The sequence below is a fragment of the Indicator indicator genome, chromosome 13, assembly GCF_027791375.1.
Source record: "Indicator indicator isolate 239-I01 chromosome 13, UM_Iind_1.1, whole genome shotgun sequence".
Classification (NCBI taxonomy): Eukaryota; Metazoa; Chordata; class Aves; order Piciformes; family Indicatoridae; genus Indicator; species Indicator indicator.
The window spans coordinates 1,929,993-1,957,872 of NC_072022.1; the positions used below are offsets into that span (position 1 = coordinate 1,929,993).

The window sequence follows — 27,880 nt, forward strand, 5'->3', positions numbered from 1 at the left end:
GAAATACAGTTTCATCAGTAGAGTGAAGACAATTTATTGATAGTGCTGCTGCCAATTTGAATTGTTTCACATTTTTGCCTTTAAAAAATAAGTTGACATTGTCAAAAGGACATCTTAGTTTTCTGTCTATAGCTGCTACATCTGAAGTATATTCACCAAGGTATTGTTGTTTGCAGGCACTATTGATATATGAAGATGAAACCATGAAGAGGAAGCAGAACAAATAATAATGCTTTTCCGAAACCGCTTTCTGATCTTGCTGGCTTTGGCAGCCTTGTTAGCCTTTCTGAGCCTCAGTCTACAATTCTGTAAGTGTGCTCCCCCTTGCTTTTCTATATGTAGTGGTCTATAGGTGTGCTTAGAATTGGCTGTGCTTATGAGTTGCTCAGACATTCTTTCTGTACTTAAATATTTGTGTGTTTTGGTTTTGTTTCCAAAAATAGGAAAATAAATGTAGGAATATTGTGTGCCATATAGGAATCCCTACACTCTAATGACATTTGAAAGCAGGCTATCTCAGAAAAAAACCCACCACACTTCATTGTATACTGCAATTAAGTAACTGACTATGGTTAAATCCTTCCATGAAAGCAGACAAAACACATCTGAAGTCAAAACTGCTGCAATTCCTATTTCACATTGCATCAGAATGCCTGGGATTGAGAGAACTGCTGTGAGAGGGTTGAGTGTTGGAACTTCTCCGTGTTTGTACCTTCACATTAGGAAACTCTAAAATGTTGAATTGGCTCATCGTAAGTGGCTGGTTTCTTGAAGAAAAGTTATGTTGTCCTCCAGATCAGTTTATCATGAGTCAGTCCAGAGGGCTGTCATTTACTGATAACTGCAAAGAAAGGTGGCACTGGATGCAGGCAATAATATTAGCATTGTGCTATGTGACAGCTCATCACCTGACTCATGGATGATAACATTTGTGAGATAAAGTAACATTGTTTGTAAATGTGATACATACTGATGCAATTATTTGTTGTCAGAATGTGAGGAAAAACACATAGTGTAGGACAACAGTTCAGTTCTGGAGTCCTCAACATATGAGAGACATGGACTGTTTGAGTGGGTCCAGAGGGAGACCACAAAGATGATCAGAGAGCTGGAGCACCTCTCGTATGAAGACAGGATGAGAGAGTTGGGATTGTTCAGCCTGGAAAAAGCTCCCAGGTGACCTCATTGTGGCCTTCAGTATTGGATGGGGCCTCCAGGGTAGCTCCTGAGGGACTTTGTTTTACAAAGTAACCAGGTGAATGTTGATGACTTCAAACTGGAAGAAATCAGATTTAGATTAGACATCAGGAGAGAAATTCTTCCCCATGAGGGTGGTAAGGCACTGGAACAGATTGCCCAGAGAAGCTGTGGAGGCTCCAACCCTGGAAGTGTTCAAAACTAGCTTGAGTGGGGCCTTGATCAACATGGTCTAGTGGGATGTGTCCTTGCCCATGTCAGGGAGCATGGAACTAGATGATCTTTAAGGTCCCTTCACCCTAAAGCGTTCTACAATTCTATGACTCCTTGTTGTTGTCTTGCATTGTGGTTTAATGTAAGAGTGGGATCCTTCTGGTCTGTGCTTTTTTTTTGCGTAGTGTAAAATAAACAACAGTTGCTTTTCCAGCCTCCTGTGGGTACATGCCAGTGGGTCTGATTGCAGCTAGTTTTGCTCATTAGGCTCTTTATGACTCTACCCTTGGCATTATATGTTTGGTCATGAATTGTGTACAGGAGGAAAGCTTAATTTAGAGATGAAGAGGTGGGCATATAGGAGAATGAATCACATTTCATCACAAGAGGAAGTTACTTTACACTTAATTAGAAGATAACATTTTTGCAGGAGGAATTCCAGGAGATAGATGTTTGAGGGATGCTTTAAAAAGCACTTAGGCTCCAGCAAGCAGCCATCATGAAGGTTAGTGCCAGTACCAAAATATGTACATCAAGCTTTACATAGCAAGAACTGCCATAGAGGGTGGCAGGATGCAAGTAGTTTGCTATAAAGGTAGCCTGATATTTAAACTTCTCCCTGCTTCAGCTTGTAGAGACTATTTCAAACTCAGACCAAAAACCATTTCCAAAGCAAAGATCTCCTTCTATCACCAGTTAAAGCTATTATAAAAACCAGCTAAAGTTTTGAGAATTTAAAAACCAAACCGAAGTTTTAAAGCCAAAACCAGTTTTTCTCCTCCAACCACAAGACAATGTGCTACCTGCAAAATTGAGTTAGTCTACAAGTGTTTGATGAGCTGCTTTCGAATTAAAGATAGCTGTAAATTTTCAGTCTTCTCCAAATTGTAGTTCCCAATTGGTTTTTACGTGTGTTCTCAAGTTCAGTTTGGCTGTAAATAAACCATACAGTGTGAAACCTGGAACAGATCTGCAAAAGAGGGAAACTCTTCAGTGGCAAATGCCTCCCAATTTTGTACATGTTTTGATTTTTAAATAGTACAGAAAAATGACAGTTTTAAAAGCTAACGCACCCAATACGTTCCACTGCTGACTGAAAGCAGACTGTGATGACTCTGGTGGATAATCGTAGCAATGAGAGTTTTTATTCAGGGAAACCCTTTGGGTGGGGTGACTGCTTGACTTCCAAACCAAATACAACACGCAGCTTAAAGTTCTATTGAGATTTGTCTTTGTTACCCTTGCTTCATGCTTGGGGCCAGATCTGTGCAAAAGAGTAGAGAATTATTTTTCTCATAGTATTTATCACTCCACACATGGTTTTACTTTTTTCCCCTCATTGTTTTTGTAAATGGTCATGGTTCTAAAATGATTTAAAACTTCAGTATTAAAGAGGAAAAGAGAACTGTTTTTGATGGACTTTTCAGTCAGACTGTTTGAAAATGAAATTATTTTGTTTTTCTCTTTAAAATACTTCAGAATTTTGCTTTGTCAGAAAAAAAATCAGTATGCAAGAATGACCTGTGCTAGACTGTTAGACTGTATTTTTGTCTCTGTAAATACCTGCAATGAGTAAAGCTTGGCAGTTTACTTCTGTGCAAATGCAGGCTGGGATACTTTTTTGTAAGAGGAAAAGGTTGCAGTGGTTGGGGTATTCTTTCCTACTCTGTGCTATGTAAAATGCCAAAGGGATTGCAAATGCAGTGGTTGAGGGAGTTCTATAGCACAGGGATGGAGCATGGCAGCACAGCTCGATCCAAGTGTGTTATAAGGGGTGTGTCAGAATCTGGCTATGATCCTGCAGCCTCACGCTGAGAATCAAAGGTATAATTTAGGATCCTGTCAAAATTAATTAGGTTTGTTAGCTCAGGTAGATCAGCTTGGGAACAGGAGGTTGCAAGCATGCCTGAAGAGCTGCTTGCTTTCTTTCCCCTTAAAATTGGTGTAATGCGCAAGAACCTGATTACTGGGCAAGCACAGAGATTCCACTGCATGAGAACATCTGTGACTGCTTGCGGAAGCCTGGAAGCCAGGATGCTTCAACTATTTATCTTTGAAGCTACCTTGAATAAACCAAACTGAAAGGAAATTTCAAAGTTAGTGGTTAAGATACCGTGTATAATCTCTGAAGTTTACTTGACAGTGGATGTTTATTTTTGAATTGAATTCATGTAAATATTTTTTCAACAAAGCAAATGCCTTTTGTTTATTTTATTTTTGTTTTTTTATTTTGTTTGTTTACTGAAAGAAACACTTAGCAGAAGAGGATTAAAACTATAGTGGGAAAGCAGCTCTTTCGCCTTGGTATTTAACTCTGTTACAGATAAAAGCCTTTCCTTTAGAGCCTGCTTGTCTTGGGCACTTGCAGAACTGAGAAGTCCTGGCTCTCAGGCAGATCCTGCATGTGAAACAAATGGTTTGAAGTTGTTTTCTTTGAATGTTTGTTCAGTGTCTCACACTTGTCTGAATTTTGATATCTGCCACTGCTTTTTAGGATGACAGCTGTGCTACCCTGGCAGAGTGCTGGTTGGAGCATGTCTCTGATGAGGAGAGGCTGAGAGACCTGGGGTTGTTTAGCCTGGAGAAGACTGAGAGGGGATCTTATCAATGCTGATCAATATCTAAAGGACAGGAAGTGAGAGGGTGGAGCCTCTTTTCAATGGTGTCCAGTGACAGGACAAGGGACAGTGGGTACAAACTGGAACACATGAAATTCCACCTAAACACAAGGAAAAATGTGCCTTCTTGTGAGGGTGCTAGAGTACTGGAACAGGCTGCCCGGAGAGGTTGTGGAGTCTCCTCTGGAGAGATACCAAATTTGACTGGACACTGTGATCCTGGGCAACCTGCTTTGGATGACCCTGTCTTGGCAGGGGTGTTGGACTAGATGATCTCCAGATGTCCATTCCAACTCCCACCATTCTGTGATTCCCATATAGTGTGGAGAGGGTGGTTTTTTCCTTTTAATTACTTTCTCTGCCTTGATGGTTCAGGCTCAGGTATTGGTGTTTCAACATATCTAGAGATGACATTTTGCTTTTTCAGTAATAATTTCCCTCTACTTCTGTCATCTTGTTTAGCACTGGAGGTTTTGATTTTTGCAGATGAGTCATAGGAAACAGAAATCAGGACTCTCTGCAAGGAAAAACATTTGAGTTTTATTTTATTGGCTTCAGTGCTGCAGGCAGTTCTTATTTTACATGAATGGCAAGAGCTGTGTGCAGTGCTTCCAGGATGTTGCCTGTAGGAGGTGATTGCTGTGTTGCAGCCCAGCCCCTCTATTAAAACCCTCTTTGCTTTAATAACCCCATCCCCTCTTCTGTGATTATGCTGTTCACATCCCTGTGTGGTGACCCAATACAGCTGTACCAGAACAACACTTGAAGCATTTGGAGCTCAGCTTGGTGTCCTCACTGCTGCTCTCTTCAGCTCCTCACTCCAAAGCCCAGTGGCTGTTGGGATGGTCTGGGGAGGAGGCTCTGGGGGAGTGTGTGCCCATGCCAAATGTTCATCAGGGAGTCACAGGTAGGAACAGAGGTGAACGTCAAGGAGGTGCATCATCCCTGTTCAGCCCTTCCATTTGCAAAGCAGGATGTAAAAAAGAGGGGAGCTTTTTCCACTGAGGGTGGTGAAATACTGGCCCAGGTTGCCCAGAGAGGCAGTAGATGCCCCATCCCTGAAACCAGTCCAGGTCAGGTTGCATGGGGCTCTGAGCAACCTTGTCTAGTTGAAGGTGGCCTTGCTTAGTGCAGGGGGCTTGGATGACCTCTAAAGGGCCCTTCCAACCCAAAACATTCGATGATTCTATGTGCTTCCTTAACTTGTGAGGTTGTGGCTGTGGCACTGCAGAGCTGCCACTGTCCCCCATCTCCACCCAAACCAGAATGAGGATGTGAGCTACACCCACAGTCTCTCACCCAAAGACTGCCTGGTAGGTGCTGAGAGTAGCTGGGATATGTGAAGTACGTGGGAAAAAGTGGATGAGCTGGATTTTCCCAGAACTTAATTTCCGAAGGAGAAGGAGGAAAACCCCCAAGATATCCAGGAAAATATAATAAAAGCTGGTTGTTTCTGGACAGAATACATATCCCTCCCATCTTTCCAAGATGAGTGCCTTACCATCTCTTGATGTTCCTTACCAACACACAGTAACTACTGATGTTTCATATTCTAGTAGTATCTCTTCAGTGGAAGAAAAGATAATGTTGCATTTTGCTGACTTATAAAACTAACTAAATTTTAAAAGCCACAACTTTAATGTTCTTGATTCAGGAAACTTGTTTTTGTCATGTGCTGCTAGCATACAGAATTAAAAGGAGACTGGGCGTTTCCCTTCCTGAATTTTGCCTTTGAGCTCATAGCCATGGCAGATTGTCCTCTAATGAGAAGTCTCTCTAGGTTTCTTGAAAGTACTAATTTAATCTGAATTTAAGATTAAAGGGAGAAACAACCCACAAATAATATATCCAGGGCTGTGTACATTTTACTAGTGAATGAAGAAAATTAGCTGTAAATACACAGATTTTGGTTAAAGATTTTCTTTTTTTTTATGTTGTAACCGGAGATTTAAATTACTTCTCTTTGGTTCTCAGAAGTGGTGTTATGATGTGCCAGTCCAGAAACTAACCCCTGAAGGGGGAGGCAACACATTGAATACTTGAGAATGATACTAAAGGACAGTCTTAAGTTACTCCCACAAAACCAGAACAATCGTTTTAAAACATGTGCTTTAAATATAGGTCAGGGTAAGTTGCTTCAGACAGGATTTGACCAGTAGAAGATACTTGGCAGGCTACTGAACTTCATGAATTGTCTTTAAAGACATGTTTGGATGTTTCAGCTTCACACATGATGCTTGAACTGTCTTTTAGCAGAGATTAATAAGCGTTGTTAAAACATATAGTTGGAAGGCTACTGTAAATAAAGCCTAATACTTCACAAAACCCAATAGCAAGTTATGAGGTAGTGTTCTGCAAATCTTTAATGCAGTGTTGGGTTAAATTATAGAGGGATTGAAACATGGCTGGAAAATAAGCATTTTACATGATTTCTTTCAAAACTGGACTCAATTCTTGGTCCTAATACCTGCAAGAAACTTTGAAAGGGTTAAAATGTGTCCTTCTGTCTTTTAATAATTATAGTGATTTTAAACATGTGAAAGGGTCAACGACTTCTTGTAGGGACAGTCTCAGGGGTATGTACCTGTCTTTAATTGTTTGAATTTTGGATTGAGTAGTAAATTACAAAAGGAAAAATAAATATTCTCAGTAGGAGGAAAAAAAAAATAATGCTAACTATTATTTGCAAATGGATTTCTCATACATTAATGGCTTGCTGTCCTTTGTTTGAGGTTTGTGTTCTGCATCTTCATCAGAAGAATGCCCTGACCTGAACCTCTCTTCCTTCCTTGTTCAGAGTACAGACACAGAGTCTGAGCTGGAAAGTACTGTGGAAACTGTCTTAAGATTAGTGGGTACAATCAGATTGCTCAAAGGCCATCCAACCTGGCGCATTGTGGTGGTTTGAAACTGTCTTTTTAATTTTTCCTTGCAAAGTTCAGAACAGAGAAAGTGAAAGAATGTAAATAAGTCACTATTGGGTGTAAGAAAGCAAAATAACGATTGTTCTAAACACTTCCATTGGATAGATAGAAATGTTTAAGAACTATTACCCAAAACAAAGTGGGCACTCTGCACATTCTGCGTTCGGCAGTGGGGGCAGTTGCTGGGCTGTCTGGCTGCTGTTTCTTCTTCTCTTCTGGCTGAAGATAACACACTGACCTTGGCAGCTAAGTTAACAACTTTCTGCTTAGCTAACTCTGCTTCTCTGTCCAGGGGGGTCTGGGGGGAAGCTCCTGGGAGAGGGAGGCCCCTTTGGGAGGGTCCCCTTGGGGGGAAGCAAAGGGAGATCGATTGTGCTTTTTCTGTTGATTGTATATATTTGTGAATGTCGTGAATTTTGTATATTTGTACATATTCATTGCATTTCATTGTAGATTTTAGACTCTGCTTGTAAATACAGCTTTTCATTTGCTTCCAGACTGAGCTAGCCTGGTTATTGTTGGTGGGGGGGGAATTTCAGCTCACACCGACACACCCATCCCTGGAGATGTTCGAGGTCAGGTTGGATGGGGCTTTGAGCAGCCTGGTCTAGTGGAAGGTGTGCCTGCCCATGGCAGGGGGATTGGAACTAGATGATATTTAAAGTCCCTTCCAATCCAAACTGTTCTGTAATTCTCTGATAATGCAGTGGAGCTCCAATTGTGCAGTCTTCAGGAAAGAATGGATGACTATTTAAACTTCAGGTTTGATGCTAGGTTTGTTTTTCTGAGCTGTGCATTGTGCCTTCCTTAATCTCTGGTGTGCTGCTGCAAATTGAGTTGAAAACCATTGTTTTTATGGATGTGCTACTTCTCCCATATGTATCCCTTTTTGATACACTTAACATTCTCCAGATAGTTATTGTTCATGTTTCTTCTTAGTCCTCATAATTCCTCTTGCAATTTATCTTTCAGGCAGTTCTGTTCTTTTATCTGTGCTCATGCTGGCCTTTCATTGCTGAAATGATGTAGTGACTTACTCTATCCAAAGTGCCTCATCATTTGACTGTGAAGTTTTTTGACAAATTTATTGTGTGTTCTTGAGCTTGTGCATCTCTGTGATTAATGTTTCTTAAGCTGTACCAATTTGGAAGAGTTTAATGCCTGCAGGCTGTGTATTATGGCTTTTTTTTTTTTAATAAGTAAGAGTAATCTCTGCTCCTGAAGTTACTTTCCTTTTGAGTTTTCAAGGCTCATTCACTGAGAGAAAAGCAATGCTTGCACATATTAAATGGTATTGTGGTTTATTTGTTAATGAGATGGGGTCTAAGTAGTCTGTATTTAAAAGACTGAGGCTTTTGTGGACTTGCTGCAGTGAAATGTGAAGTCTTTGAAAGTGGAAGTGATCTCCCTTTATGAGTTTTATGAAATGCTTGGATTAAAAGAGAAGAAAACCCTGGGTACATGGTTTCTGGGTTTACCAACTGTGTGCATTAATATTGGATGAAGACAAGAAATAAGATTGACCATCTTGACCATCTTCCTCTGGCAAGTGTCCTAAAGATACCAATATTTCTCTGATTCAGAGAACACTGTTCTGAATTTTGGAGGCTAATGACTACATCTGTCATTCTCAGCACAAAAATCTGTCTGGCTGTACTGTATTAAATATGTTGGTTAGGGGGTTGCTGCGAGCAAATCCCTGGCAGCTTTCTGTGCCCTGGTATTGACAAGGACAAACAAGTGAGCTGGCTTGGCTTGGGTAAGCAGTGGCATATGGTGTTGAGATCACTTCCCCAGGCAGGTCAGTTTGAGGACAGAAAACAGTTGGGATTAGATGTGAAACAGAAAGGTGCTAATTTAATGCAGTAGTTAAAATATTGATTTGAATTTGTAAGGCTTTTTATCTTGGAAGGACACTGATGTAGAGAAGTGCCAGATGTCTGTGGATTGTGTCTGACTGATGACATTAACATATTAAACACTTTGTGTCCTGGGCCTTTGCTCAGGCTATGGCTGAGCTGTAGACATAGTGTGTTTTCCTGCCCTCTGGGTGGTGTTCCTTTGAGAGGAGAGAGATTACTGTGCCTGACCCAGGCACACAGATAGTGGTGAGCAGTGCAGAAAGTAGGGCTGTGGAGAGGTGACAGAAAGATGCTTTTATCAATGAGCAGATGTACAGAACTTGTTGCAGCTCAAAAAGCTGCTGGCTTGGTCTTTGGAAACCAGAGGGGCAATGCTTGTTAAGATGCAGTGGGCAGAGCAAAAGTATGCTTTTAAGTCCTTTCATTTAAGTCCTGTTATTTCTATTTTTACTTGAATTTCAGAAGCCATTCTGAGTATTTTGGGATGCTAAGGACAGCCGTAAGGAAAAGAGGCAATGACATGCACCTGAGGCTCTATATGACTATGTTTCTATTATTTGGCCTTTTAAAGGAAAAGAAAATTATCTGGAGTGATGGAAAGCAATTGTACACATTTCCTTTTTGTATCCATTTGAGGAGCAAGTGTTAGTGAATTCCTTGAAGTAAGCACAAGAGGGTGTGCATGTTCCAGCAGCAGGGAGTCCTCATCCAAGATGTGAAGTGTTTGCTGTAGACTGTTAGATAACTGAATGAGAGCAACTGTTGGACTGTCTTGAAGTCTGCTGTATGAGGCACGTTTTTGTATCATTCTCAGCTGCTGTGGATGAATAGATCACTGAAGCCAGAGGATTTGCAGTCCATATTCCTGAGAAAATACTTGCCATGTTTCTTCTACTGTGTTGAACACTTAGTGTAGTTGGCCTGTATGTTTGTGTTCAATTCACATGTGAAATTTGCCAAGTGGCTCTTTTCAGTCATGATGTAATCACTGCTGCAGAGCTTCCCACTCCAGTATTTGTGAGATACAGAAAATATACAGGATAAAAGCTAAAAACAAAGGTCACTACACAGAGGCAAATTATGGCAGTGGCATTTGTTTTATTGTGTCCTGCAGCTACCTTTTCATGCTGACCTTCATTTGGAGACAATACTATGGCAGTGGGAAGGTTTGCCAACAGTTTCTGAACACAGCTGATAAAAGCTGTTTAGAAAATCTGTTCCAGGCCAATTCAGCTGGATTAGTTCATTTACCAGTTGCTGAGTTGTGTAGACAGAAGCAGGACACAGCTTTAGAATCTTATTGTAGTGCTCATGAACCTTGCAAGATAAGTAACAATGGCTGGATCCACTGTATTTATAAAATTCATGCTTTCAGGCCATAAACCCCCCTACTTACTCTTTGTATACTTAAGCTTTGTATGTCTGGCCCTCAGCCAAGACCAGTCTTTCTCCTGGGGCCCTTAGGACACTGATTTGATATCACAGAGTGATGGGGGGTGGAGGAAACTTCTGGAGATCACCCTGTGCTAAAGCAGGGTCACCCAGAATAGGCGAGTTTGGAATCCCTATGGAGAAAGAGACCTCACAATCTCTGGGCAGCCTGGTCCAGTGCTCTGTCACACTCACATAACTGAAGTAATCTCAAAGCCTGATGATGAGATGTGGCTGCTATGCAGATACATCAATAGGAAGGGCCTCATTTATAGCATCATGGTACAGTTTATGTAACACTTCTTATTTGTGAATCCTAACAAGCCTGTGGTAGGCAAGGGACCAACTTAACTGCTTCATCGTAAGCAGTGGTGAGGCTTTTTTTGCATCTTGTCACTTGTTTATAGAGCAGGAAATCTGTTTGCTGTAGATGTCTAGCAGGAACCTCCTCCATCTCCTTCAAATCTACTGGAGAGCCAAAGACTGAGGCAGTTAGTGAGAAGATGGTAAGGAAAAGCCTTATTGTGCATACACATTTTATTTAAGGAAAGGAGTGCATTTAATTAATGGAATTTTTTTTCCATGTTAAATAATGCAGAGTTTCAACACAGAGGAAAGTAGAACTAAGTGCAGAGAGTAATTTTTGACTCAGGGAGAAGTGGGCAATGACTGTCTTCCCTCAAAGTGGGAAAAGCTCAGACTTGCACTCAGCGTTGCTGTGTTGTTGCTGTCAAGCTGAAAATCCTGGAAGCTATTTAAGCAGTGCCATATGCCCTTCTGAACTGTCAACTGAAAAACAATCGATGGGGGGGGGCAACCTTTAAAACTATAAAGCTCTTTTCAGAGCTACATCTGGACTCAATATATGAAAGCATCCATTGTATATTTTAATGTGTTTGATTTAAATTTGGCTTCAAAACCATAACACTATACAAGGTCTCCCATGCTGTGTTTTCAGTGCGTAACAGATTTTCTTAATACTGATTTTCCTTGTGTAGGTCAGATTGGGACCTTGTAAAATAAAACAAACAAACAAAAAAATGCAAGGCATGCAGCAAATGTAGCTGGAAATGAGAAATTTGTGCACAGTAATCCTGGTCTGAGTTGCTCAAAGCTGGTATAGCTACCATGCATGGTGGTTGTGTGTAATTCTGTTTGTTTTTGAACCTAAACACACAGACAAGGCTAGCTAGCCTTTCCCCTTGAGTCTGGTAAGAAACAAGGTTCTGGTTCACACCTGCAAGCTATAGTGAAAGGCTACATTTGCAATGGCCTTGGGATGAGGAAAAGCTTTAAGGCTCTCAATTTGTGATCTAGAAAACAGGCAGACAAATAGGCCTTGACCCACTTGTAGGAAGGGGTAGGGGATTAGGCAAGTTCTGTTCAAGTCTGTGAAAAACAGCAGCCAGAGAGAGAAATTTGGGTAGAAAACTTGGGGAATCTGAAAAACTCAGCGTTAGACTGAAGTGTAAGCTTTTGGTTGCATTTCAGGCAGTAAAATTATATCAATATTGATTAGTGCAGTTAATATGCACTTAAAATTTGCAGCTACAATCATATTATGATTGTTCTGGGGAGAAAGAAGAGACTGTGTTGTGAAAGCTCATACTAGGGTTTATGAATAGACTTCGATTTTGTGTCCAGCTTTTCGAGGGAGAGGATTTTGCCACTCGGCTTTGGTGAGACCTCACGTGGAGTACGTTATCCAGCTCTGGAGTCCTCAGCACAAGAAGGAGATGGACCTGTTAGAGCAGGTCCAGAGGAGGCCACAAAAATGACCAGAGGGCTGGAACACCTTTTCTCTGAGGACAGGCTGAGAGAGTTGGGGTTGTTCAGCCTGGAGATTAGAAGGCTCTGGGGAGACCTTATTGCAGCCTTTCAGGGGGGCTGTAAGACGGTTTTAGACTTTTTAGCAGGGCCTGTGGTGATGTAACAGGGTGTGATGGTTTTAAACTAAAGTGGGATATTCAGATTAGAGATAAGGAAGAAAATTTGTGTGCTAAATGTCACTTGTATGCTGAAACACTGTCACAGGTTCTCAAAGATGTGGTGGATGCCTCATCCCTGGAAACATTCAAGGTGAGATTGGACGAGGCTCTGAGCAATCTACTCTCTTTGAAGATGTCCCTGCTAACTGCAAGGGGGTTGGACTGGATGACTTCTAAAAGTCTCTTCCAACCCAAACCATTCTATGATTGTGTGACTTTTTTTTTTTTTTCAACTAAAATTTATCTTACCTTGTATTTGAGCTCGTGCACAGCAGAACAATGTTGTGAAATCTTTGAATTTTTTTCCTCATAGGCCAGTATAAATGAGGGTTTCCTAAAACCACACATGTTAAAAACACTTCAGTGCTCCCATTCATTCCTCCTCAATCACATCTGACTTCTGTTAGATTAGCTGAGGTACACCTGCAACCACCTTGCCTTTCCTGCATTCATTTTCTGTCAGTAAATGGCCTGAGATATACAGGATGCTTCTGAAAACTATTTTTCCTAGACTTTAAACAGTGAGACAGAATTTTTATTTACATAATCAAAAGTGACTCAGACTTCTAGGGGAAGATTTGCCCTGTCATACCAAGAAGTTATTGCAAACAAACAAACAAAAAATAATCAAAGCTTAAGGAATGAGAAAAAAATAATGAAAAATAGAAAAATTTAGGCAGGTCTATCTCAGCCTTAGACCAATCATTTTTCTCAGATTACAAATGAAAATGTAGCAGGCAAACCAGTAAGAGTGTTCATTTTATCTTCACTGTGAGATGAATAATAGTGAGTTGCTGTAGCTGAGATCTAAAAGAGTAAAAAAGAAGGGAAATCCACCTCTTGTCTGCATGAAATCATGAAGAGTAGTTTGGAAAGGAGATAGAACTCGGTTTTGTGTTGTCACTTTGGAACAGAAGATGTAGCACTGTAGAAGAGAATTGTAAAAGCAGTGCTTTTCTAATATTGAACCAGGTAATGCAGAAATTCACCCTACCAGGATCAGTGCATCAAAATGGAAAAAAAAATGAAAACAACTCTGAATTCAGTCAATTTCTGTTGGCAGGTTTATATGAAAGAATCGAAAATATGATGTTGTTTCACATGTCTGCTGCTGCATTCCTTGTCATCTCCCAGAGTAATTGATATTTTTGCTGTAGGAAGGGAGATGTCTGTGATAGGATCAATAGAACTATTCTAGTGGGCTGTAACTTCTGGTGTCAGAATATGTTGCAGTGAAGGCTAGTGCTGAAATCTTTCTGCAGTCTGAGGTGTGTGTATTCAAGGCTGCCATAGCAAGTGTTTGGTAGTGCTTTTATTCAATGGTATCTATTATGTGATTACTTCACTTTTAAATGTGTTCCATAAATATTTGTAGTCTGTCTTAGAACATGAAGCATAAGGTGCTGGCAATAGGGATGTGCTGTAAGTCAACAGACTTGAAAATTATCAGTTGCTGTGATCTCTCTTATAGAGGGAAGAACAGTAGCAGCAGCAACCCAGAAATGGGATGTGTATCAAACAGATTTGTGTGTCTGGGCACGTCTCACCACTAGTGCTGGATGTTTGCAAACTCTGGGAAACCTGGAGGAAGGTGCCTGTAATCTCCATTGACTGTTCCCATTTGACTGCTCAGTGAATACTTTGTGGCTGGAAATTCCTGCTCACGTCTTCTGTAATGAAGTCTATGAATTTGCACTTGGGGTCATCCATTTTCAGGCCTTTGGTTTGATGACATTTTAAAGTATACAGTATAAGAAGGGAAGTGGCTACCTCTACTGCCTAACTGCAAGCTGTACCTATGTGATCTGGAACTACATGCTATTGTTAGGTTGAAGCATTGTAGAGAAACCACACTCCAAGGAACCTTCTTTAGCTTGTCAGGGATTTGCCAAGGCAGAGCTTTTTGTTGTTCTAGGTTAAATTTGTTTATCCCTAAGCCTGCAGCATTCTTCTCTGGAACAGTGGAACAGGCTGCACAGAGAGGTTGTGGAGTCTTCTCTGGAGAGATTCCCAGCCTGCCTGGATAATGCTCTTGGGCAACCTGACGTGGGTGACCCTGCTTTATCAGGCAGGTTGTACTAGATAATTTCCAGAGGTGCCTTCCAACCCGCACCAATCTGTGATTTTTTTCTGTACCTACCACCCCTGGAGCTCCCTTCACTCTTTTTTTTTTTTTTTTTTTCCTTTTTCCTTTCTTTTCTTTGAAGTGGTGCTCAGAGCAGGTAGCAGTACTGGGGGAAGAAATTTTTAAAGCTTGCAGATCTGCAGCAGAAAGGGCAGCAGTTGCATAGGGAGTTGGCTGTGGAGAATACACCTGGGGTTCAAGTTATTGCTCCTGAGTAGGCAAAAGGCACAGCAGTGGTAGAGAACATGGAAGGGCAAATGCGATGGAAGGCACCGGAGTGCATTCAGGTGTGGATAGTTAAGGCATAGAGATTGCAGAGACCATGAGGGCTGTCACTTCTTTATAAGTTCAGTGTAGGCAAGTTTTATATAAACTTTGCCATCAGGTCCTGTGGGATAAGTGGTTTGTTTTAAAATAAAAGTTACTTGAGATTTTTTAATTAAGCTGCACATTGATCAAAAGACAGTGATCATTTAAGACAAACTTATGTAAAAGTTGAATAGCTCCATTTATATTATATAAACATAAAATCTGAAACTTAGAAGCTTATGTTCACAGGCTTAGAGAGCCTTTTGAAAGATTTTATAGCTATGTTTCTTAATAGTGCTTGATAGTTTGACCTGTGTGAGACTAATAAGCCTTTTCCATTTGTGTGATTACTCAGCACTCTGATAACAGCACATCAGAGTTGGCACTGTGTCATGGATGAAGACCCTCGCTGTAACACAGGTTTTACTTTTGAAACTTGCCAAGCCTTTAATGAACTGTACAACAGAATGAACTGAGGAAGGTGGATTGTGTGTCACACAGATGTATTTAAACTTCATTGATGTCTGAATATGCATTTGTAACCAAAGCAGAGCTCTAAAAGTGACCCCAGAGATGCATGATCCTCAGCTTCTGCAGCGCTGAGCCTGAGCTGTCTTGTGTCCACGCTGGCAACCTGCACCTTCCCTGATGTGCTACTGCATGCTCTTCAGCCCACGTGCACCCTTTCTGCTTCTTCCTGATCATTTGTCTTGCTGCACCCATCTTCACCTTTCTCCCCCATCTCAGCTGTTTTGATGCACTCCTGGTTGTTTTTCACTACACTCCTCTTCTAGCTTCCATTTTTTAAGAGGGGAGAGCAACTAGAGGAGACATCTATGCTTACCATCAGAATTTCAGAGGTCTGAGTGTTCTCTGTATGAGGCAGCCTTGGTAATGTCCTGCTAGGAGCAGAAAGGAGAAGGGATTAAAAAAATAAGTGGAAGAGGTATAAATAACTTTTTGTGCTGACATGCGCACTTGATTTTTTTTACCCACTAGCGTAAGGGTGGTTTGTTTTTTTTCCATTTCTGTGCTGTGGCTTCATTTCCATGTGACCATTTTAAATAGTATGTTTGCATGGGGTTGAAAGATCTTTCTGTTTATAAACGATGAAAACTTCAGGTCTCTGTTTAGTCAGAAAATGGAGACTAACGTGGCTACGTGTCCTGCTGCTTCTAGGGCTGGTTGGACCTACAAGGGAAATCAGAAGTGGAAAATTATTTTATTGCCTATGTTTCTGCTTCTAGGTAATTTTTTTTTTCACAGATAAATCTGTTTCCTCTTGGTAAACAGTGGTGATAACTTTTGTTTTTCAAGCTGAAACTAGAATTGCAGGAGGGAAAGAAACTGGTAATGAAGTGATTTAGCATTTAATTTGGGTGTTTCTTCTACATGAACTGTGCTTTACTTTGGATTTGTTTTTCTGCTGTACTGAATTCTGCCAAATCTAGGTCTGCTTTGTAGCCTTAATTCATCTTAGACTGGGTCTCTGCTTGGGCTTCCGCATACAATAGTTGAATTTATAAACTGGACATTCTTCAGAGGGCATTAGTTGTTGCAGTAATTATTACAGTCACTACACTGAAGGCACTTCTGAATGATTGTCTTTCTGCCTTAGAAACTACTTGTCTAATATTTGTCTCTTTTGGTATATCTTGTAGCATTCAGGGACTGTGGGTGGGGCATGGAAGCTGGGTGAATTAGCTTCTTGCTTTTTAAATAGGTCATATTTAACATATGCTGAGAGTAAAATCATGTCATAGTATTTTGGAGGCAGTTGGTTTTGTTCATAAAGACATTTCTTAGAGTTAACTGTGAAGATTCTTTCAGGAGTGATTGTGCGGTAGCTTTTAGCTTTTCTTCCATGTGCCTTGTCCCCTGCTGTCTCATAGGACAGCATTTGCTGTTTGACTGTTTAGTGAGGTCTTGCTTTTGTCTGATATCAGCCCAGCCGTTTAGTGTTTGACTGTTTAGCGAGGTCTTACTTTTGTCTGATATCAGCCCAGCCGTTTAGTTTTACTTCATGTTTCAAACAATGTTTGGGTAACTGAGGAGAGTTAAATTGAAGTCTGCTTCATTTATTCTTTCAGCAAGGCTTCAGCTTTTTTTCCCTAGATAGCTTCCATGCAGCTTCTTCACTTTAAAAAATAAGATTATCAATATTAGGAAATAAAATACTTCTTTTTGTTGTCAAAGTACCTCTGTGATAGTATGTATGCATCCTTAATAGTCTCAGTGTTGGCAGAGTTTCCAGTTAGATCACCAAATGGGTTTCAGATATATTTTATTAACTGCCTTGGCTGTGGGAAATGCACATAAACATCTGTCTCATTTCTGGTTTATATTGTTGTATTCCTGTCATAGAAAAACAGGGGCTTTGAAAGGCACAGCAGTAAAGAAATTCTATTCTGAAACTCCCTTAATCAAAGATTTAAGTGTGACTAGATACATATTGTCAGGCTTCTGTTTTGGGCAAGCATATCTGTGAACTAATAGAACGAATTGTATAAAATAACATAAAGCTATAAAATGTTGTGTAAAAAGTACCTGATGGAATTTTGATCCCATAATGATTTACAACTGAAAGAGCAGAAGAGAGTTCGGAAAAAAGATTGATTTCAACTTCATATGATGATCTGTGTCAGCCCAACACTTTTTGTAGGTGTGCTGGTTAGATATGGACAATACTACTTGTTATGACAGTGACTGCAGCAGCAGGGGTTGCTCTAATGAAAATTGTTAACAAAAAGCTGAGAATTGCTCTCTAACCCTTTCTGGCTAGGAAACTTGACCAATAGAACTAAAATTTTATGTTTATATTCATTAGGCAACTAATGTCTTGTAATGCTGTTTATTTGCAGAGTCCAGCAACTGCTGTAACATTGTTAGGTTTTGGATTATACCCCAAACACTAATTTGCTGCAAGCCCCCTTCAAGTTAGTAGCTTTGGATAGATATTGCCAAAATTCTGTGTTACTGTCATTGTCTTGGTCAGTGGTTTGTAATGTCTCACAATAAGATGAGCGTGATTAGTGTGGAAGGAGTAAAAAAATGAATCTGATGGATAAATGCTGGAATGGTAGAGCTGAGCTCTGCAATTTCAGTGGCCACAGGAAAAATTACAGTTTGGTATTCTTGCCTAGCATGGTACTGTGGGCAGTTGTGTGCAAAAATTGAAAGGGCTGAAGGAGAAGTCCCTGCACTTTGCAGGTATTAACAGCACTAGCAAGGGCATGGAAAATGCCTGAGTTCTGGTTTTGGCAGGCAAAGGCAAAAATACTTGAACTGTAGTGTACTGTACTGAAAGAATGAAGAGTCTGTATTAGATTAATGGCTACGTGCTCTTAAAATCTTTGTGTGTGTCACTTCAGTTTGATGTCTTAGTTGGTTTCCAAGGAACAGCTGAATTGTGGAAAAAAATTACCTCTAAAGATAGGAGTAGTAGTCAAGATGCAGCTGAGCAGCTGGCCCAGAAGAATTAGTGAAATTCTAAATTTGAAATTTGTTCTCTTGCCTTATCTTTCTTTTTTTTTTTTTTTTTCCCCTCCTTTTTTTCCCCCGTTCTCACCACAGAAGTCTAAGAGGGTAAAAATATGAACACTTTTCCTCATTTCACCTTTAAATCTTCTGGTTCGCTTGTTATTGCAAGTGTAGTCTTGTAAGACTCCTAAATTAAGTATTGTTTTCACATCAAGTCAAGGTGAAGAGACATTGTCAATACAGCTCTGGTCTTCATCCATGGAATCATAGAATTGTTAGGGTTGGAAGGGACCTCAAGGGCCATCTAGTTCCAAGCCTCCTGCCATGAGCAGGGACACCTCACACTAGATTAGGTTGCTCAGAGCCACATCCAGCCTGGCCTTAAAAACCTCCAGGGATTCAGCATGGTTTTACGTGTCAGAAGACTTAGTACTGGTATTTCTATTCATTTCCCTGTTTTTGTGTAAGCTTTAGCTGCATTTCATTGTTTGACAGTTTTCATGGTACTCTTGGTTACGTTTCAATAAATATTTTGTGTTTATTTACTTTAGAAAAGTCAGACTATTTGATGCTGCTGAGAGGTAGTTGTATAGGAGTGAGGATTCATAAGGGAAATGTTGGGCAGTCCAGCCCCTTCCATCTTGACTACTTTGTTTTCCCAATGGTTTACAGTGCTGTCGTCACAGCTGTCCTGTGTCTTTTGCTGAAGTCCTTCAACACCAATTTTTAAGCTAAAGTGATAAGGGACAATTGGGCCTCTTATGGCCCTTTCCTTCCTACTCATGTTCTTAGAGTTTCATGAGAGAATGACAGAAAAAGCAGCTTCAAGAGGATAGCTGTGTCAGTGTGAGCTGAAATTCCCCCCCACCAACAATAACCAGGCTAGCTCAGTCTGGAAGCGAATGAAAGCTGTATTTACAAGCAGATCTACAATCTATGATGAAATGCAATGAATATGTACAAATATACAAAAATTCACAACATTTATAAATATATACAATCAACAGAAAAGCACAACCAAGCTCCCTTTGCTTCCCCCAAAAGGGGACCTTTCCCAAGGGGCCTCCCTCCCAGGGGCTTCCTCCCCCCAGACTCCCCTGGCAGAAAGCAGAGTTAGCTAAAGCAGAAAGGTTGTTAACTTAGCTCGCCAAGGTCAGTGTGTTATCTTCAGCCAGAAGAGAAGAAGAAACAGCAGCCAGACAGCCCAGCAAGTTGCCCTGACTGTGCCTACTTTGTTTGGAGTAATAGTTCTTAAACATTTCTATCTATCCAATGGAAGTGTTTAGAACAATCATTATTTTGCTTTCTTACACCTAATAGTGACTTATTTACACTCTTTCTCTGCTTGAACTTTGAGAAGAAAAATTAAAGAGACAGTTTCAAACTATCACAATAGCAAAAGGCAGAGTTCTACATCCAGATGTGTTCCTGCAGTCTTAGCATTGACTATGTGAAAGAGCTGTCTGGGGTTGCCTTCTGGACTGTGTGAATCATGAAAAATTCACAGCAAAGATCTATCCTGTAGAGGACATCCTTTCATAGAAACCATAGCCTTTGTGCATGATTACTTTAAAAGAAAAAAGTCATAATCCTCTATGTCCTCAAACCCTCCTAAAGGTATTTGATGTGTATTTTCTATCTTTCAGTGCATTTGATTCCGGTAAACCCCATCAGGGAAGATGGGTTGAATCCTAAGAGCCGAAAGAGAATAATGCCTGATTTGCTGACTGAGCCTCCTGCAATAGATCCCCTTTATGAAGCTCGTGTTTACTGCAATATTCCCACCATTGCTGAACGCAGCATGGAAGGTAAGCTTGGTCAATGTGAACAACGCTTTTGTTGCTTATTTCTGTGTGCTGTCATTGAAAACAGTAACTCTGCATTGTCAGGTCTTTGGTGCTTGGAGAAGGTGCAGCAAACACCATCTGGCTGCTGAATTATAGAATCAATTAAAGACTTAAGATCATCGAGTCCAACTGTTAACCCAGCATTGCAGGTCACCACTAAACCATGTCCCAAACCATTAGACATAGTCAGCTGGAAGACACAATTGCATTCTTCTCCCTGTAGTGACTGCAGCAGCAAATTAGTCTGAATGAACTCCCTCTTTAGTATATCCCACTAATGCATATAAAAAAAGATTACAAACTGGTCTATCAAAAGTCTCCAAATTGGACATGCTGCAAAATGCCTCATTATGACAGAGGTCTGGAAGACATGTCATAAAAGTGAGGTACTCTTATTGTGTTGGCAGAATTCAGTACCTGTACAGCTGTTGGATTTAGATGTACTATGAAGAACATACTAAGAAACTGAGTCTTGTATAAATTATATTGCAAAATAAAGGTTAAATCTTTTGGGGACAATAAGTTATCATTTCTAATTGGGGTTTTCTTCCATTGCAATGACAAAGCTAACAAGATAATTACATGTGCATTAAATGACATTTACTTAACTTTTAAAATGTTTTTTTCTCTGTGTTTTCTTCTTTCTTCACTTTAGGTCATGCACCTCATTATTTTAAGCTAGTGTCAGTTCAAGTGTTGATTCGACATGGTGATAGGTATCCGCTATATGCCATTCCGAAGACAAAGAGACCTGACATCGACTGTATGTTGGTGCCTAGCAGGTAAAATTCTTGGCTTTTATCATTAGTAAGTAAGTGTTTTGCCTGATAAGTATTTTGTTCCTCTTCTGAAAACAATTTGTGCAACTTGAAGTACATTGTGACTTCTGATCTTTGTGTGTGCTGTCATAGATTTAAAAACCAACCCCTGTATCAGTGGTGTATGAGAGTTCCTTTGAAATGGAAACCTTTGCCAGTGCAGGCCAGAAGAAATTCTTGGTATTTAAAAAAGCAAAATCTATTAAATTGAACCTTTAGGGTTACGTTCCTCTTAGATAAGCTTTTACACATTTTCAGAATGTCAGTGCAGTTTTTGAGCATGTCTCTTCCATTTCAGCTGAGCATCCTTCCGGTTGCGTGAAGACAAAAAGGTCTCAGCTCATCACTACTTCAAGAAAACTAAGATTTGTGGGTTAGATTTTCATTTTTTTCTTTTACTTTTCAGAAGTACAGGTTACCAGAGTGCTCTTGAATTAATGTATCAAAGTTCAGGGGAAAAAATAGGGGCTGTCCATTTGATTATTAAAACAGAAGTTAAACTAAAATTTGTTACTTGAAATCTGCCATTTTCTTGTAGTTCCCACTCACTGTTTAAAATTGTCCGTAAGTTATTTGTGTCTGACTGCCATTAAAGCATTGTTTCCCTTTCTGTTTCAGTATAGTGTGCTTCTGCCTAACGTATCATGTCTTGCCCATACTTGCCTTCATATCTGAAACAGTCTGAACTGTAGATAAGGTTTGAATTTCTTCTTTTCCTTGTAGAAGAACCTTTCTTGCTTAGTTTACTCATTGATAAAGGTGAGTTGTTACATAGAGCAGTAGAAGTAAACAGTGGTGATGTAAAACACCAAATCACCATACTTTGTCTTTGCTTGCAAACATTTATTTCTCTCCTTTCATGTAGCATCTGTGGTGTTGGGTTTGTGGGGGGTTTTGTGGTTTTGGTTTTTTTTGTCCTTTGTTCTTTTTATTTCTCTTTTGTATGTTTGTTTGGTTTGTTTTTTCAAATTGAGGACTTCCCAGTGAACATGCTGTAATAAAAATGTATATTTTATATATTTTATAATTAATATCTTGGGTGGTGGCATCTTCAAACACTACTGTAACTTATTTACAGAATGTATTCACAGGTTCAATTATTTGGTTGTGGGTTTTACACTCCACATATAAAGACAGTTAAATGATTTAAGCACAGGTCTAACATTTCCAATACAGCAATTCAGACTGGACATACAGGTGCTGTGATCTGTGGTTTTCCTACAAATGGGATTCTGTGGCAGATTAGCCGGGTACTCACGACTTGCTCCTCTGTCTGGTATCTTCCCAGATGCTGTGGCTATAATTCGAGCAGTCCTTGGCTCAGAGAGGGCTAAGGAGCCTCTCTCTTGTCATGCCCAGTTCACAGTCTGGACGTTGCTAGGGGGCTAGGGGGGCCTCTCTCTTGTGTGCTCCCTCGCTGGGCTGCAGCCTCTTCTGGGATTCAATTCCCTTGGAGCTTTTTCCCTTTCTGCCTTGGTCCAGGTGCAAGGCCTGGATGAAGTTGTTGGTCTGGTAGAGCAGATTCTGTAGCTGCTCTTGGGCAGCATTTGGCTCTTGTTGCTGCCCAAGGTAAGAACAAGGCAAGTTGCCTGACTTCTTGGCTGGTTTAAATACTGTCCCAAGACAATTAATGCCCTTTGGTAACACAGGACCTTGATAACTGGATCTCTGGGATGGGGCATATCCAAACACAGCCAGGGGCACACACAGTTCCCAGCTCTGTTATAAAGTTAATTACACGTGGTGCGTGTTTATCTGGACCCCAGGAACTGTCCAGGTAAGCACATTTGCAGGTGCTTAGCCCATTGTCTGGGCTAGGGCATGTTTGGATGTGTGACCCTTCAGGACACATGATGAATTCTTACAGATAAAAGAGAAATATCAATAAAAACTATCAGATGTGTTATCAAAACCTCTGGGCTAATTTACACCTTCATGCTGCTGCCCACTCAGCAGTGTCAGTGGTGATTTCAGGAACTGGGGTCTGCATCTTCTCTGTATGCTTGCATACATTACTCAGGACAGGAGTAGATACACCATAAATATAGCAGTAGTACAAAGCAGTGTAGGTACACCATAAATATAGCATGGAATCTCTTCTGTCTTTACAGAAATGACGTTTCTTCTTTTGTGGTGTAGAATTAGTCAGAATTGGCTTTACTCTGCCATGCTGCAGGTATTAACATCACACTGAAAGTGCATTTCTCACTTGGATACACCAAATACATGTTTCTTGTTTTGGTAGATTATTGAGCTGCATTCCTTTAAAAATTTAGTAGCTTCTAGCCATCAGCAGCATTTATGATTTTACCTTTGTTTGAAATTCTCTGTCCTTTCAGTTTTTCCTCAGTAGACTTTCAACAAAAGATTTTCTCTGAAGAAGAAGACGGGTTATGGTACCCTTATAGGTTTTTTGATTAGCTGGTTTATGGCAGTTCCATTTGAGAAAATGGACCCATTTTTATATCTAGTTGTCAGTTTCTGGCAGTAAGCAATTATTGCACAGCAGGAATGTTGCTAAAATATGCTGAATTAGTATGAAAGAATAGCTGAAACTAAGTATAGCTTCATCTAATACCTGTAACATTGATGGTAAGCTTGGTTTGTCAAGCAGTAGCATTCAGTGGTCTTACCTAACATCCTCCAAGAGAAGTTTGAATTCTTTGAGAGATGCCCAGCCCCAGCAGTGTTCTGTGCCTGCTGCACACGAGCTTTCTAAAAATTAGATGCACACCCCTGAGACTGCAGACAGGAGACCAAACCCCAGATATCTCTGCCATGGAGTTGTGTAGGCAATGAATTTGTCTTTAACAAGATGAAAAAGGAATCATTTGCTAATAGCTATGATAACACTTTTAATGACCTGCCTTTAAGGAGCGAGTTTATTTTCAGCATGAAATACTAAGTAAAGAAATAGATGCAGATTCCTTTTGGAGTTCTTAAAGGCTCTGATCTTCTGATCTTGCTCAATGTCAGTCATGTTGGAATGTATGTGAGGGAACTTTATTGCAAAGATGTCAACTGCAAGTGGTGAGTAGCTGTATTTCTAAATATTACAGTGCCACACAAGACCTTAGTTTTGTATTTGTCAGAGAAATTTTTCCAGCTATTTCCACTTCAGTTTTAGGAAAGGAATACAATGTGGAGATCCTGGAGTCAGAGAAAACTGTCCATAAAAGGCAACGAAGTAGTGCAGTGTTTGACACTGCTGACAGAGTGACCATGACAAGCAGTTGAGAGGGCATAGTGTCAGGATTTGTAGATACCCTTGACTGTTACTGATGTATGAAGCGTTAGAACATGAATGTATAGGTGATATATCCACAAACTACCTTTCACAGCCACTAAAAATGAGGGGAGAACCAAAAGGACCTTGTCTCCTTGAGAACAAAAGTTCATGTAAAATAGAATCTCCTGGCCAGCTTGGAAAGGGCAGCTTGAAGGTTAAAGGAGTTGGCTCTCTACTGTGCTGTCCAGATGTGTTGAAGCTGACCGTTCTGAATAAAGCTGGAATTGTTACTGTTTCTGCCATTATTTGGGTGAAATGTTTATTACTTTAACATCAGGAAGCTATTTGCTGCTTCTGGCTGTTTGTGATGTAAATGTGGTGCTTGATTGTAACTGTATTTGTGTTGAGAATATTACAAGGTGTGTAATTGCTGCCTTTGAACAGAGGGTTTCTTGATGCTGTGTAATTAAGCTGAGATGTCTGATCGAAAGTCTGGCTTGTTTAAGCTTTCTGGACTTTTGTTTCAGATCAGTATGCTGCTCATATTCAGTCTGTTCTTTATTTGACTTGGCACTCAGCTGATGGAATTCATTAATTAAGCAGATTATGCTACAGCCCTGTGGACCTCTAATGGGTATGCAAAATAGCCTTGAGGTCACACTTCAGTATTGTGAATTATGGATTGTGACATAGACATTAGGAGTGAATATAAGCAAACAGATTAAATGCATTGGAGATTTCTTCCATCTAAAACTTCAATTAATATTATTGTTTTCATTGTTCTGGATGCAAATTTCCAAAGGGAATCCAACAATGGTTCGTTTTGTTTTTTTCCCTCCAAAAAATTAATTGAACGATGTTATAAAAATCCTTTCATTGTAGTGTTTGCTTATGGGAGGTGTGGGTGTGTGAAATTAATTAATCTCCCATTTCTTTTTCCCTTTGTCTTGCATCTGTAGTGTCAAAAGTAAAAGCATATGCAGTGTTTCTTCACTCGGTTTGTATGTGAGACAGAAGAAATAGTTTTTGCAAGATGCTAAAATTATTTCAGAAGGCTGCTATAATTTGATAGTATGCTGGGTTAATTGGCATATGCTCTGAGGCATTTTGAGAGGTGTTAATCATAAGAAGTTTAGTGACAAATATTTGAATTTTTAAGTTCTATATACATGAATGGAAACTGACCAAGCAATAAGGAGGAAAAGCGTGAGAGGCAAATTATTGTCCTGTGAGCTAAAGGAGGTGTAGATTTGACTTGGGGTGAGGTCAAAGGATGATTCAGATCTGAATCAGGTGAAGAAGAGTCTCCTGAGGTCTTCTCTGACTTCTTTAATGACTCAGAGCATTGAAGGAGACAATTACTATAGAGTTTGCTGTAGAAATATAAAAGCTGGAAGAGCTTTGAGTAAGTCCCAACAGTACTGATGCTGTCTTAAGGGTCACTTGTGTAGACTATTGTAATCTGTTGTTGATTTTAGTGGCTCCTTCCATTCATTTACCTTCTAAAGAAGAAACAGTGCAGTCCTTTGATCTATCACTTTTTTTGTCTACTTGGACTTCATGGAAAACACACTTTGTTTTTAATTGAAGTTACAGAATAATTTTTTTACTTTTTAAATAAATAGAAAAGAGACTTGCTTTTGGTGTGGTTAGCAGACAGCATCTGGTTTGATATGGTTACCGAAAGGCAAAATTCATTTGTCAAATGCTTCATGGGTGCCTGGCATGGTCACATTTACTCACTGAGTGTCATGTTGAGGGTTCTGCAGCTCCTTGTAAGAAGTCTGGTCTTCTTGGCTTTTGCCAGTTCTGTATTTTCTAATGGAATTGACATTTGCATAGATAAAAGCTGTTTGGGAAGGAAAAAAAATAAAAATCAATATCTCATTTGTGTCTGTATCCACCTCCACAAGTTCCTTCTTGAGGGATATAGATCTCCTGCAGAACTTGAGAGCTGTGAAAGGACAGCACTGTGCAGTAACAGATGAATAAAAAGTTTACTCCTCCTGAATTCTGTGAAGCATCTATGATCTGCCATTAGTTTTCTGTTTGATTAATTATTCAGTTTTAACTGTTAAATAAATGACTCAAGAATCAAAGTAGTTCTTCGCAGTTTCTCTTTTAATCATAACCTTGACCAACATATGTTTTGTCTATAGCTTTGTGTGCTAGAGTGAAAGTACATTATTGATGTCACCCTTGAATTTTTATGAAAATGTAAATTATTAAAACGTAGTTACAAGTAGTGTTGTCAAGATAATGACTTTTCACATATGTTTCTTAAACTCTGTACTTCATCTTAATTAGATCAACTTTATAGACATCCAGTCTCAGTTTTTTAGGTGGTTCAAAAGAGTATTTGGTTTAGTGAGTCAGAGGACAGGTTCAATGCTGTGGTTTGTTGGCTGTCAGGTTGGTGGAAGAAATGTGGCTTACACTGTACTTGATTTTACAGCATGCGAGAGAGAAATAAGGCAGTAGTTCAGTGGTCCAATAGCTTAGATAGGAAAGACTGTAAAGGAATCTCAGCCTGTTCCTATCGAGGAATTAATTTTGCTCAAAAGCAGTCCTTAAATATATAAACAAACGGATGTAGGGGTAGGGAATTTTAACCAAAATTAGCTTTGTTTGGTCTGATTTGCATCTTAGGTCTAAAGAAGAAACAAAACACTTTAAATCTGATTTCTATTTATGTTTCAATTCTTAAATAAAAACAGTTTCTCCTCATAAGAAATTATTTCACAAGTAGACAAATCAATAGCATTATGTTCCTGAGTGGTCCTGAAACAAGTAGCCCTGAGTAGTGAGGATGGTTTTCTTTTTACTCTCTGAGTTAACTATTAAGTCTACCAATGGTCTTCATGCTGTGATTCTTTCTATTATTATTGTTGTTATTATTACAAAGGCAATTAGCTCAATGCTCTATCATCTTACCAAAGAGGCTTTCACACACTCAGAGTCTGAGCATCACTTTTTCCAGGGGCAAAAAGCCCCAAGGTCTTCCATAGCACTTCTGAAACTCTGACCTTGAAGTCTTAGATTCAGTTAGTCTCATGGGGGTGAGGTGCAAAAATGTCCCATATTGAAGTTTCTGTGCTGCTATGCAGGATTTGAGGCTTTGCTATACAACATGTTTGAATTTAATGCTAAGCTGCATGAGTTGTATTTTGTACCTGTGCATGTATGTAATAGATACAGTAAATGTAGTTTTTTGCATGTTTCTGACACGATGTTTTGTGCCGTTACAGTCAAGCCATCCAAAATCTCTCAGCAGATTTTCTGAGGTATCATGTGCACGTGCCTGCTCTGGTACTGTATTTCTCACTTTCTTCAGCTAATTCAGAACAACCAGCAAGTTATTCTTTGTTTCTTGTAAAAAAAAAAAAAAAAAAAAAAATCAAATGCATCTAAACTCCTCAAGGAAGAAGGAAAATGTTACTGAAGGATGTCAGCTCAGTTGCTTGCAGCAATACACAAATAGTTCATAGAGTTGCACAGTGTGGTTTCTTCCCATGTACACTGCTTCGAGTGTAGGCATAAAAAGATGACATTTCAGTATTAAAGCATTTTAATACCTTTATAAATAAGACATTTAAATGTTGGATAAAGATTTAATCATTGATCCACTTTAATGCTAGTGTATGAAAACCACACTATTAAATCTGGGTCTGTTATTCCTGTGTTTAGTTTGTAAATAACAAAACCAATAAGCTGAATTAATTATCTGAGGGAAATGCATCCTCAGTTTTGTTACCAATAAAACCTACTTTACAAAAATAAAATTAGCAAATTATCAAGCATTAAAAATTAAGACATTAATTCTCCGTTTTTAATGTTGA

At 39.7% G+C, this 27,880-nt stretch overlaps 1 protein-coding gene across 2 annotated transcripts in view; it reads left to right on the top strand.

Moving 5' to 3' along the window:
• Positions 1-229: 229 nt before the first annotated feature.
• Positions 230-27,880, top strand: part of PXYLP1 (2-phosphoxylose phosphatase 1) — a 34,726-nt gene continuing 7,075 nt past the window's right edge. The window contains exons 1-3 of one of the 2 annotated variants that reach the window (XM_054386157.1): positions 230-308; positions 19,794-19,955; positions 20,650-20,776. In XM_054386157.1, coding sequence (XP_054242132.1) covers positions 230-308; positions 19,794-19,955; positions 20,650-20,776 — 368 coding nt within the window. Of the gene's footprint in view, positions 309-15,826; positions 15,915-19,793; positions 19,956-20,649; positions 20,777-27,880 lie in introns of those variants that run through there. The other variant, XM_054386158.1, reaches the window with a different exon arrangement.